The 13,701-nt window shown below is 31.1% G+C and overlaps 1 protein-coding gene across 1 annotated transcript; it reads right to left on the bottom strand.

Moving 5' to 3' along the window:
• Positions 1–12,818: 12,818 nt before the first annotated feature.
• LOC122597204 lies at positions 12,819–13,365 on the bottom strand. The gene is made up of 2 exons (XM_043769828.1): positions 12,949–13,365; positions 12,819–12,830 (listed from the first exon to the last, which is right to left on the bottom strand). The coding sequence occupies exons 1-2, from the start codon at positions 13,363–13,365 to the stop codon at positions 12,819–12,821; spliced, it is 429 nt and encodes a 142-aa protein (XP_043625763.1).
• Between the last annotated feature and the right edge of the window lie 336 nt (positions 13,366–13,701).

Genomic DNA, 13,701 nt, shown 5'->3' with positions numbered 1-13,701 from the left:
CCTTGCAACGAAGTTGCATCCATGCTAAATATCTATAGCATCTTGCGTAGCCGTGAGTTTTTGCCACCGCAACGCGCGGGCATAAGCTAGTTTAAAGATAATGTTAAGCAACGGCAACAATAAATATGTACAATTAAGAAATTATAAGGACGGCCAAAAAAGAATAAAAATATATAGAACATATGAGATTAATTAGACTCAAGGAGGAGATTAGGAGGTGCCAAGTGTACCCCTACCCATTCTTTTAGTTATACTATAGATATATATACATACTAGGTCTTTACCCCGATGCGCGACAATATAAGACTGATTTTTCGTATATAATAGCATAGTCTTGTACCTGTATACATTTGACGTATAGGACAAAAGTAAACATAGTATCACGGGCTAAGAGCATGTAACAAAAAATAAACTGCTAGAAGAATCCTTGTAAATCAAAGAGCATCAAGTTCTATTTAGTATTTAGTATGTATTAAAAATATGATAAAGTTTTCTATATAATCGTAAAACATGTATAGTAGGGCCGTCCTGAAGATTTATAGGTATTGGGCGAGCGCCAAAAAATACCCATAGGTTAAGCACAACAAATTTATATATATATTATAAATATTAAAAGAGCAGTTAAACAAGCCTTTTAAAGCATTCTTCAAACTTAAAACTATTCTAAAAAATGCCATGTAGGATTCATCCTATGTGGCATCTCCATAAATTTTTAAACAATATTTATCTTACTTTATGCAAAAATATATAAAATTTATAAAAATAATAAGCATTTTATAAGAGATTAAAATGAAAATATGATTCCATAATCTTCTTAATTATTCCTGAAAGTAGAAAATCTCGCCAACATCAATTTTTCAAAACTTAACTTTTAAATCTCCATTATTTTAAAAGATTTGCTCTTATTTATTCACAAAATATTATCTATATATCTATTTAAAATTGTTTTTTACATGTTATAATACCAAACAGGTTCATTACTTTTATTCTTTGATTTTTGATATTTTGCTTTTTATGTGTTCTTTATTAAATTGATGTCTTTTGTTTTAGAATAATTTTGATTACGACTATTAATACAAAATTGTGATTATAATTTTTCATATTTTACGTATTTTTTCAGTATGAATACATATTTTACATATTTTACGTGATTATATATTTTTCATAACTTATGTGTAATTTTGCAGTTTATAATTGTGTGGAGGCATGGATTATCATCCGTTATACAATTATGTGGAGATTTGGAGCCTTGAACATGTGCACGAATATTACTATGATCACATGTATGCAAGTCGATCACATGTAATCATAGCAATATTCGTGCACATGTGATCAAGAATCCAAATCTCCACATAATTGTTTAACGGATGATAATACGTGCCTTCACACAATTATAAACTTCAAAATTACATTTAAGTTATTCAGAAAACAGTCAAAAAACAATTTTCATGTAAAGAACAATCATCGGTTGTGCTTGATTTGAAAAAGTTCTCAAATGTTCTCACAAAAAAGGGTTCTCAAAATAACTTTACCCTATATATATATGTATATATATATATATATCAAACTTTTACTAAATTATTTGTCAACAACTGCTCATCGCACGGGTAACAAACCTAATATATATATATATGTATATATATATTGAACAGAGAGTTTATAATATATAAGCTAATTTTTAAAAACGATGATAAATGTTATATCACTAAATATAGCAAAAATTATTCTTCAAGAAACTAAAAAAAATGCAAAATCAAACTATTGACTTATCGTATGCTAGCCAAGGATTCGAGTACTTTTGATTTATAAAAATTTTCATAAGTTTAAAATTACATAAAAATTTTGATTTATAAACAACAAGTCAAACTATTGTTTTGTTCAATTGATACTCATGATATATATTATATATATATATATTATTAATTGTATAAAAATATTATACTTTTTTAATAATAAATAATATATAATAAAGATAAACATGACAAGGCTTCCAATTAATCATTATTATATAAAAATTAAAATGAAAAGAAAGAGCATTAAAGTTTAGCTGCTTAGCACTTGCAAGTTCGAACGGTGAGGATAAATCAAATCACTTTGAGTCTTTGACAACATCGCTTCAAGGTTTATCAATAATGACTGCCGACTGCGATTTCTTTTTTTTTCTTACGCCATTATAAATTTAATTATATATAATTATAAAAAAATCGGACCTTCTAAAAAAACGGGTCTCGGCCCGTCGCCCCACTTTGCCCACCTCTTAGACCGGCCCTGATGTATAGCTAGGCAATAGTATCAGTATTAGTATTTGTTAATTTGATTCTTTTATGGAACATAAAGAAAACGTCAAACCTTACCTACTGCCATGAAGAAAGCTCTCATCGTTTAGATAATTATCAGTCGGAATTCTAAAAACTTCAATCAATTTTGGTATTAAACATATTGTTTTTAATCACTTCTGTGTTGTTAAAATGTTACTATAAAAGCATGCTTGAGCTAATGATATTACTCGATCCGTGTTACATTTATCTTTTATATAGTTACGCAGTGGTCGTACTCAAAGCTTGTTGAGTACGTCATTCATTCCGTGGTCAAAAGCTTGCTTATCACCATCTCAACACACTTCAAGTACACATCATTTGTAGTAGTATTAATTATACATGTATATCTTTAAGTACTATTTTCCAGCTCCCTTTTTTAATTACTAAATAAATAAACCCTAAACCTTTTTTATAATTACTATATATATATATATATATAGGGTAACACTACAGTGAGAACAGTCTTAAAATAAGAACGGTGAGAAAACTTAAAAAACATCATTTTGATGCATTAAAAGTCCATAAAATTAACATAGTGCTTCACTAATTATCATTATTTAATTGTACAACAACACATTAGCCTGTAAAAATCAAGAAAATCATGTTTTTTGTTTTGTGCATCCATCTTGAATGCATATTCTTCAAAATAATGCATCCACCAAAAAACGTGATTTTTTAGATTTTGACGGATCAATGTGTTGTTAAACTCTTAAATAATGATAATTAGTTAAGCACTATGTTAGTTTTATGGACTTTTAATGAATCAAAATGATGTTTTTTAAGTGTTCTCACCGTTCTTATTTTAAAACTGTTCTTATTTGATTGTCCCCCTCTATATATATATATATATATATGGGAAAAGTGAGTATGGGGTTGTCCCCCATCTAAGCTTAGATTGGGGACTCCTCACACACAAATATTTTAATAATATTTGTATTTTTAACAAAATGATGGGGCCCTTATGATATTCATGGATTAAAAAAATAAATTACGAGGGGTTCCCCATCTAAGCTTAGATAGGAGACAACCCCATACTCACTTCCCCCATATATATATATATATATAAAGCTTTTAATTAAGGGATTAATCACGGGAAGATTAATGTACTTTCTCATTTGTACACGGTTGCCCATTATACCTTTTTATTGATGAGGTTTACACACATACTTTTCTTTTTTGTACACGATTGACCAATATTACCGACTATCATAGGTAAACCGGTCAACTTTGGGTCAACCGTGTACAAAATAAAAGTATGTGGGTAAACCTCATCAATAAAAAGTATGATGGACAACCGTGTACAAATGGAAAAGTACGTTGATCTTTTCGTGATTAATAAAAAAAATAAGTGGTGATGTATGGCTAAAAAAATATCTTATGGATGATCTCGCATACTTAATACATGCGAATATTTCTTACTAAAAAAGGAATAACAGCCAAATATTTCATACGAAACCCAAAATACAAATATTTTGAACATTTTGACGTTGTAGATGTTGCATATCATTGCAACCCAATAATAATGAATGTTGGTGTCCGACCTCAAAACTTGTTTTTTCTTTGTAACGAGGTCTTAAGACCCGTGCGTTGTACGTCCGAGATGAATTATATTATTTTCATTTTTAACGTGTGGTTTAAAAATGATCTATATTAGAACGATGTTGAGTTGTGTGTAAGAGTATAGTTAAAATATGGACATAATTATGAAGATAGAATGTAAGGAAACAATGACAATATAATATATAGTTGTGTTGATTAAAAAATACATGTTTACGAACGTTGATTAGAATTGGATTAATCACGAGAAGATCGACGTACTTTCCCATTTGTACACGGTTGCCCATTATACTTTTTTATTGATAAGGTTTACCCACATATTTTTTTTTTACACGGTTGACCCAAAGTTGACCGGTTTACCTATGATAGTCGGTAATATTGGTCAACCGTGTACAAAAAGGAAAAGTATGTGGGTAAACCTCATCAATAAAAAAGCATAATGGGCAACCGTGCACAAAGAAAATACGTTGGTGTTCCCGTGTGTGGAAAAGCAGAACATGTGTATGTACCAATGAAGTAGCTAGCCTAGCCTAGCCTAGCCTAGCTGGCTTTACTCTGTTGTATGGTTTCTATTTCTATTTTGATGATTCTGTAAAATCAATCAGAGGGAAAAAGTAAACTTGTCATAACACTGAATTTGTAATAACATTGAGTAATGGAAAGAAGTTGAAGGCCCACAAGTAGTTTGAACTTTGAACATTACTTTGAACTTAAAAGAACTGAGGGGCTGGACTAGCTAGCTTCAAATTAACTCTTTATTATTTAAAGTAGTCTTTCACTCATCATTTTTTACTTGGATCAATCACATATCTCAAAACACACCCGTACTTCCACCATGAGCTCCTCTTCTTCCTCTGAAAGCAGATCATGCGATGCTTGCATCGCTCTTAAAGAAAAATGCTTGGACGGCTGTGCGTTTAAAGATGCATTTCCACGTGGGGAAGGGATGAAAAATTTCTTAAAAATTGCGGAGTCAGAGGACATAGAGACCGTTCACCGTAATATATAAGCTAATTTTTAAAAACGATGATAGCCAAGGATTCGAGTACTTTTGATTTATAAATGTTATATCACTAAATATAGCAAAAATTATTCTTCAAGAAACTAAAAAAAATGCAAAATCAAACTATTGACTTATCGTATGCTAGCCAAGGATTCGAGTACTTTTGATTTATAAAAATTTTCATAAGTTTAAAATTACATAAAAATTTTGATTTATAAACAACAAGTCAAACTATTGTTTTGTTCAATTGATACTCATGATATATATTATATATATATATATTATTAATTGTATAAAAATATTATACTTTTTTAATAATAAATAATATATAATAAAGATAAACATGACAAGGCTTCCAATTAATCATTATTTATATAAAAATTAAAATGAAAAGAAAGAGCATTAAAGTTTAGCTGCTTAGCACTTGCAAGTTCGAACGGTGAGGATAAATCAAATCACTTTGAGTCTTTGACAACATCGCTTCAAGGTTTATCAATAATGACTGCCGACTGCGATTTCTTTCTTTTTTTCTTACGCCATTATAAATTTAATTATATATAATTATAAAAAAAATCGGACCTTCTAAAAAAACGGGTCTCGGCCCGTCGCCCCACTTTGCCCACCTCTTAGACCGGCCCTGATGTATAGCTAGGCAATAGTATCAGTATTAGTATTTGTTAATTTGATTCTTTTATGGAACATAAAGAAAACGTCAAACCTTACCTACTGCCATGAAGAAAGCTCTCATCGTTTAGATAATTATCAGTCGGAATTCTAAAAACTTCAATCAATTTTGGTATTAAACATATTGTTTTTAATCACTTCTGTGTTGTTAAAATGTTACTATAAAAGCATGCTTGAGCTAATGATATTACTCGATCCGTGTTACATTTATCTTTTATATAGTTACGCAGTGGTCGTACTCAAAGCTTGTTGAGTACGTCATTCATTCCGTGGTCAAAAGCTTGCTTATCACCATCTCAACACACTTCAAGTACACATCATTTGTAGTAGTATTAATTATACATGTATATCTTTAAGTACTATTTTCCAGCTCCCTTTTTTAATTACTAAATAAATAAACCCTAAACCTTTTTTATAATTACTATATATATATATATATATAGGGTAACACTACAGTGAGAACAGTCTTAAAATAAGAACGGTGAGAAAACTTAAAAAACATCATTTTGATGCATTAAAAGTCCATAAAATTAACATAGTGCTTCACTAATTATCATTATTTAATTGTATAACAACACATTAGCCTGTAAAAATCAAGAAAATCATGTTTTTTGTTTTGTGCATCCATCTTGAATGCATATTCTTCAAAATAATGCATCCACCAAAAAACGTGATTTTTTAGATTTTGACGGATCAATGTGTTGTTAAACTCTTAAATAATGATAATTAGTTAAGCACTATGTTAGTTTTATGGACTTTTAATGAATCAAAATGATGTTTTTAAGTGTTCTCACCGTTCTTATTTTAAAACTGTTCTTATTTGATTGTCCCCTCTATATATATATATATATATATATGGGAAAAGTGAGTATGGGGTTGTCCCCCATCTAAGCTTAGATTGGGGACTCCTCACACACAAATATTTTAATAATATTTGTATTTTTAACAAAATGATGGGGCCCTTATGATATTCATGGATTAAAAAATTAAATTATGAGGGGTTCCCCATCTAAGCTTAGATAGGAGACAACCCCATACTCACTTCCCCCATATATATATATATATATAAAGCTTTTAATTAAGGGATTAATCACGGGAAGATTAACGTACTTTCTCATTTGTACACGGTTGCCCATTATACCTTTTTATTGATGAGGTTTACACACATACTTTTCTTTTTTGTACACGATTGACCAATATTACCGACTATCATAGGTAAACCGGTCAACTTTGGGTCAACCGTGTACAAAATAAAAGTATGTGGGTAAACCTCATCAATAAAAAGTATGATGGACAACCGTGTACAAATGGAAAAGTACGTTGATCTTTTCGTGATTAATAAAAAAAATAAGTGGTGATGTATGGCTAAAATAATATCTTATGGATGATCCCGCATACTTAATACATGCGAATATTTCTTACTAAAAAAAGAATAACAACCAAATATTTCATACGAAACCCAAAATACAAATATTTTGAACATTTTGACGTTGTAGATGTTGCATATCATTGCAACCCAATAATAATGAATGTTGGTGTCCGACCTTAAAACTTGTTTTTTCTTTGTAACGAGGTCTTAAGACCCGTGCGTTGTACGTCCGAGATGAATTATATTATTTTCACTTTTAACGTGTGGTTTAAAAATGATCTATATTAGAACGATGTTGAGTTGTGTGTAAGAGTATAGTTAAAATATGGACATAATTATGAAGATAGAATGTAAGGAAACAATGACAATATAATATATAGTTAAGCCCACTTTTTAAATTACTTAATAAAACTAACAAGTATAAATGATAACTTAAGCCCACTTTTTAAAAATAGATTTATATAATTTAACAAAACTTGCAATTGTATATATTTAAGTTATGTATAAAATTCAACACTTTTTTTTCTTCCTAAATATCTTTACTTAAACATTGATGTTTAAAACCTTGTATACCCTCGTCTCTCCCATTATATATAATCATTACACACTCTCACCCCTCCTTTTTATATTGTCATCACCTTCTAGTCGCGATAACGTTGGTATTTACCAATATTATAATTATAATGAGCTAAATCATCTTAACTTGTGAAGCGAGTTATTATCCATGACATTGTCTTTTATATATGTACTTAAATAAAATAATTAAAGAACATCCTAAAAAATACTTAATTTATAAAATATAGTGTTACATCTATTTTTAGTCATTATTTTATAATTTAGAACTTTTAAATTGTCTTAATCAATATTGACTAAATGCTAAAACATTTTAAAAATATATTTTCCATAAAAAATGATGAATATAACTAATTAAATTTATTTTCAAATAAATATATAACGTATATATCAATGTAGCAATCGACCACACGGGTCTATATATATATATATATGAAAACTAGCACATCCTACAATATATATAAAAAAGGGCTCGGCAGCCGGAGGAGGGAAAGAAAGAACTCCCCAGCGGAGGAGGGAAAGAAAGAGAGAGGCCGACCCTAATAGGATCCGACCCGGTGTCTCACCCGGCTTCTTAGTAAGTATACCTTGATCATCTCTATTGGGAGTCTTTGTATCACAAAGAAGAAAATACGTTGAAAGAAATACGTTGGTGTTCCCAGTAGCTAGCCTAGGTGGCTTTACTCTGTTGGTTTCTATTTCTATTTTGATGATTCTGTAAAATCAATCAGAGCTAAAAAGTAAACTTGTCATAACAATGAATTTGGTTTCTATTTCTATTTTCATGATTCTGATGGAAAAAGTAAACTTGTCATAACACTAATTTGGTTTCTATTTCTATGTCATAACACTGAATTTGGTTTCTATTTCTATTTTGATGATTCTGTAAAATCAATCAGAGGGAAAAAGTAAATTTGTAATAAGATTGAGTAATGGAAAGAAGTCGAAGGCCACAAGAACTAAGTTGAAGGCAGTGCTGGACTAGGTAGCTTCAATTATTATTTAAAGAAGTCTTTCACTCATCATTTTTACTTGGATCAATCACATATCTCATCAATCACATATCTCTACTTGGATCAATCACATATCTCATCAATCACATATCTCAAAACACACCCGTGCTTCCACCATGAGCTCCTCTTCTTCCTCCGAAAGCAGATCATGCGATGCTTGCATCGCTCTTAAAGAAAAATGCTTGGAGGGCTGTGCGTTTAAAGATGCATTTCCACGTGGGGAAGGGATGAAAATTTCTTGAAAATTGCGGAGTCCGAGGACATAGAGACCGTTCACCGTAATTTGTTACAAATGTCCGCTACCGATAAAAGGCTGTATGTTGCTTCGTTAATCCACGACATAAACTCTCGAGAGGTGGAAGGAGGTGCCGAGAAGCTCTCACGTGATGCAATTTTGTTAGGACAAACTAATGTTGCCATGATACTAGCTAAGCATAAGAAACTCAAGAATAAGAAGAACGAGCTTATGAAAAGCATAAGCAAGTTGAAGAAGGAGGCCCGGGAACAGCAAGGGGAGCCGAGGCGGGAACAGCAAGGGGAGCCGAGGTAAGTAGTCTTTTAATTTAGACTTTTCTAAGGATCTTAACCAATTAACAGAACCAAAACTGAAGCATCGATACTTTGTATACTCTTTCTAGGATTGACATGTTAGAAGTGGAATTTGTTTTGAGGGATGGGCAAATAATATATATTTTCCTGTTAAATGAAATGAAGATAAGTAAATATGGATGTCCAGGCAATATAGTCTCTCGAGTCCTAATTTAAATGTGCTTGTTAAATGTGCTGCTCAAGTCTTTCTTCAAAATTAACCAAAAATGTCAAACTAGTTTAAATGGGGAGGGAGGAAGTACTTGATTTTATATGTGTTCTCGTTTTGACTACTAATCTATACAAGCAATTAAGTCTCTTATTATCAATCAGGTTATTATCAATCAGGTTGTTAAACAAGTATGATTGTAGGTGCGATAAGACCGGACTTAAGGATGTGTTTAGAGACTTTTGACATATATATTATCGATATAGATATATACTACCGTGTTACATAGTTTATTGCATTTTTGCTTAAATTTTACCAAACCATAACTGAGAGAGATAGTACTTGTTTTAGTAATAAGATTTATACACCACTTTTGTTCTTTGAGGATTTTTTATACATTAACGTACTATTAAATTGTTCTATACACACACATATATATAAACTCCATAAGTAAAAGTTACAAAATATAATAAAAATCAATAACCCAGCTTATATCTGGTGGGTCTGGGGGTGTCAAGCTGGATCCTTTCCCATTGATTCATATCTAAAACAGAATTTGTCACGAAATCCTACTCGTATTTATTTACGAGTATCAATATAATGGTCTTAATTAAAAGGATAATCTCTCATACTCAATGTTACAACAGCTTTTGACATATTGATTACAACGTTTGATTTGTTGTTTCAGTGATGGTGAGGGTCAAAGCTGAGCTGGGGTCTACAACTTATTGTCCTTTCATCAGGTGAACACTAATTAAATAGATTATGTGTATAATATATACTCGTAAGATTTATATATCTAACCAGTTTTTGTATCTTGCTACTCTCGGTAGATTGTTTACTTATTTATTAGTGTCTAACTTAAGAGTTGACATATTTGAATGCTAATTAAAGGTGTTTACTGAAAAGATTTCTAAATCAAACAACTAGATAATGGAGATTTAACCAGAAATCAAAAGATTGATTATTATAAATAGCTTAAGTTCAGACAGAGAATAAAGAAAGAAGAAAGATATCTCATAAAGGGAAAAAAAACAGAAAACGATCTACATCTTGAATATTTCAGAATCTTCTTGAATTATGATTTTCCTGGTGACTCCTTGTGCTGCTGGTGCAAATAATTAAATAGAATTAGATATGACCGTTGCCAATTCTTTTTGCCCAACATTTGGATTCAGCCCACAATCAACATTGGCCCATCAACGTTTTCAATTTAGCCCACATCATCATCGGTGGTAGCTCTTTCTTTATTTTCATATATTCATGCATACAAAGCTAAGATTGAGACCAACTAACTTATTTCTCAACATTTACAATACAACCGGATGTAGTAGTGTGGCTAATTAAGTGTATCATATGTCAAAATTGATCAATGTTTCATATACCAGCTGACATAGTCTAGTACTTATCACTTTATTGGGTTGTGTGGTTGATGTTTTTTAATTGATGCATGGCTGTTCAGGTTCAAGTCCAAGGAGTACTATGTGGAGAATTGAAGGTGAATTGCTACGTTGTTGGTCTTAGGGGAAGAATAAGTAGTGTTGTTTTTCAATTCAGTCTTTTAATTAAAACTTGAAGTAGTATCGGGTTTGTTATTTCAATTCAGTCTTAGTTAAAACTTGAAGTAGTCTCCACATTTACAATACAACCGGATGTTTAAAGTTGTAAACTATGTTTTCATGATGTCTCGATTTTAATTTGATTGAACTTTTAAGTGTTGATTGTGTTTATCAAGATTAAATAGACCATCAGAATGAATGATTTGTGAAGGGATTAAGGCAAATATAAAGCCAATTCATTCATGACGTTGTGATTCAATTAAGTGGAAGGTTGGAGTAAATGAATTTTTCTTTTATAATTATAACTCTTTAAATGTAAATTACTTAATAAAACTAACAAGTATAAATGATAACTTAAGCCCACTTTTTAAAAATAGATTTATATAATTTAACAAAACTTGCAATTGTATATATTTAAGTTATGTAACTTTTTTTTCTTCCTAAATATCCTTCCTTATTGTTTAAAACCTTGTATACCCTCTTCTCTCCCATTATATATATAATCATTACACATTCTCACCCCTCCTTTTTATACCACGGTAATGTTGTTATTTACCAATATTATAATTATAATGAGCTAAATCATCCGGTAAATAATCACAAGTTATTATTTATATGTACTTAAATAAAATAATTAAATAACATCCCAAAAAATACTTAATTTATAAAATATAGTGTTACATCTATTTTTAGTCATTATTTTATAATTTAGAACGTCTTAATCAATATTGACTAAATGTTAAAACATTTTAAAAATATATTTTCCATAAAAAATGATGAATATAACTAATTAGCCGGAGGAGGGAAAGAAAGAACTCCCCAGCTGAGGAGGGAAAGAAAGAGAGAGGCCGACCCTAATATGGTCCGACCCGGTGTCTCACCCGGCTTCTTAGTAAGTATACCTGATCATCTCTATTGGGAGTCTTTGTATTCAATCTCGCCGACCCGGCATTTGATCTCGCCCCGACCCGGGCATCCATTCCTACTTAGTGGACTCTTGCATATTTCTTTTAATCCGGGATCAATAATCTTATAGGACTCTTGCAAAATTTTAGGCCTTTTAATTAGGTCTCCAAATCATTTCAACCCGTTTGACTAATTACTACCACCCATATATACCCAGATTTATAAAAAAAAAACTACCCAAAATCACCCAATGATATGTATAGGGGCAGGTATTATTGTCACCTCTTGTTGGAAATGGTTTTGGACTTTTGCTTTCTTCTAAGAACTACTCGTAAATGGATAAAAGCAAAATAAACATTTATACTCAAATATCTTATTTTAACAGACAAGGTTGACACATTACAAAACAATAAGTACGGGTGATACTAACAAACAACTGAAAACTCTGATCGGAAACCGACAAAAGGCAACAAACAACTGCAACCAAAACTTGACACAAGAACTATTTTTGTGTACTATATATATATTCTTGATATTTATAATTAAAATTAAAAAAAATATTTAAAACAAAGAAGATGTATACACAGAATAAGAGAAAAATTGATTACAAAAATTACATGAGCATGAGTAACATATACATTTAGGATTCAGCTCCTTATTGTGATCAGCGACACATGTAACAACTCCAATTAGCATATTCCTCTTCTCAACCTGTTCTAAGACATGCATACATACACTATGGAAGAAACAAATAAACATCCAAAAATTTAACCATTAGCCAAAATATATATAGCAACCCATCAATAACATTATGGCTAATAAGGTACCATTAATTAATGATGATAGTAACATAACACATATCATCAAATAACAACCAACACTACCACATCGATCAAACATACAAATATAAATAAGTTTAGCACACGCAGATCCACTGCGAGAAACAAATTCAAACACAAAATACAACACAACAATGACAATAAGTTCGGTGTTGAAAATTATTAACAATGAAAAAACACAAATAAAATGGAATCTCGATCAAACATGCATGCTTCAACATACATAGCTGAACCGGCCCATTAGGCGGATGGCTGAGAATTGAAAGAAGAGGGGATTAATCACTTTAAAAAGAAAAATAGTAATAATAATAATAATAATAACAAAGCATTATTAATCAAGTACATATAAATATATATAATGGTGTCTTACGTTTTTGAGGCTTTCCTTTTCCCTTAGGAGGTTAGCTATTTTAAGTTCAAGCTTATTACATTTAGCTTCAATATCTGCATACTGGGCCCCATACCATGCGTCTTTTTCTGTAATTTTTCCTAAGGAGCCTCCAACCAAGTTATCTGCCCTGCAACAAGTTTCATAATACAAAAAGTCTACATACACCTTGCATGCAGCTTCGCTCTTCAAGAGCAAATTTTTATACACTGTATCCATATTCTTTTGACCCTTTATGGCCAAGAATTTGCTCATAGTTCCTGGCGGGAAGCCTTTGGCAAATCCACAACCGTCTAAGCACGGTTGCCGGTTAGCAACACAGGCGTCGCACCTGCTACGTTTAGGAGGGAGTAGAGGAGCGGAAGTCTCTTCACCACGAAGAGATTTGAGAATCTTCATGTTTGTGAAGTTATAACTATATATGAAAGTTTTGTGTTGAACTTGGTTGGAGGCTATGAAATTAGGAGAGTAGAGAGTGGGTGTGACAGGTACCTATATAGACAGATCTTTTTTAATCCCATCCCCCAACTATTAAGACATTGCATTTACAACACACTCCTCTCATTTATTAAACAATCTTCACCAAACAGTATCTAGACATTAAAAACAAAGCTTTTAGTCTCGTGTGAGGTTGACAAAACATTTTTAAACAAAACGAGATATGTTATCCGGATTACTGTATTTCATATGAGAGGTAAATTTATGCAGTAACATGTTTATATAGTTTGAAAAATT

The sequence above is a fragment of the Erigeron canadensis genome, chromosome 4 (genome assembly GCF_010389155.1).
Source record: "Erigeron canadensis isolate Cc75 chromosome 4, C_canadensis_v1, whole genome shotgun sequence".
In the NCBI taxonomy this organism is placed as follows: domain Eukaryota; kingdom Viridiplantae; phylum Streptophyta; class Magnoliopsida; order Asterales; family Asteraceae; genus Erigeron; species Erigeron canadensis.
The sequence above is the reverse complement of the archived record's forward strand: the minus strand, read 5'-3'. Positions and strand labels throughout refer to the sequence as shown.

Coding starts and splice junctions, on each gene's coding strand:
- LOC122597204 (XM_043769828.1), bottom strand. CDS start 13,365: ATGAAGATTCTCAAATCTCTTCGTGGTGAAGAGACTTCCGCTCCTCTA.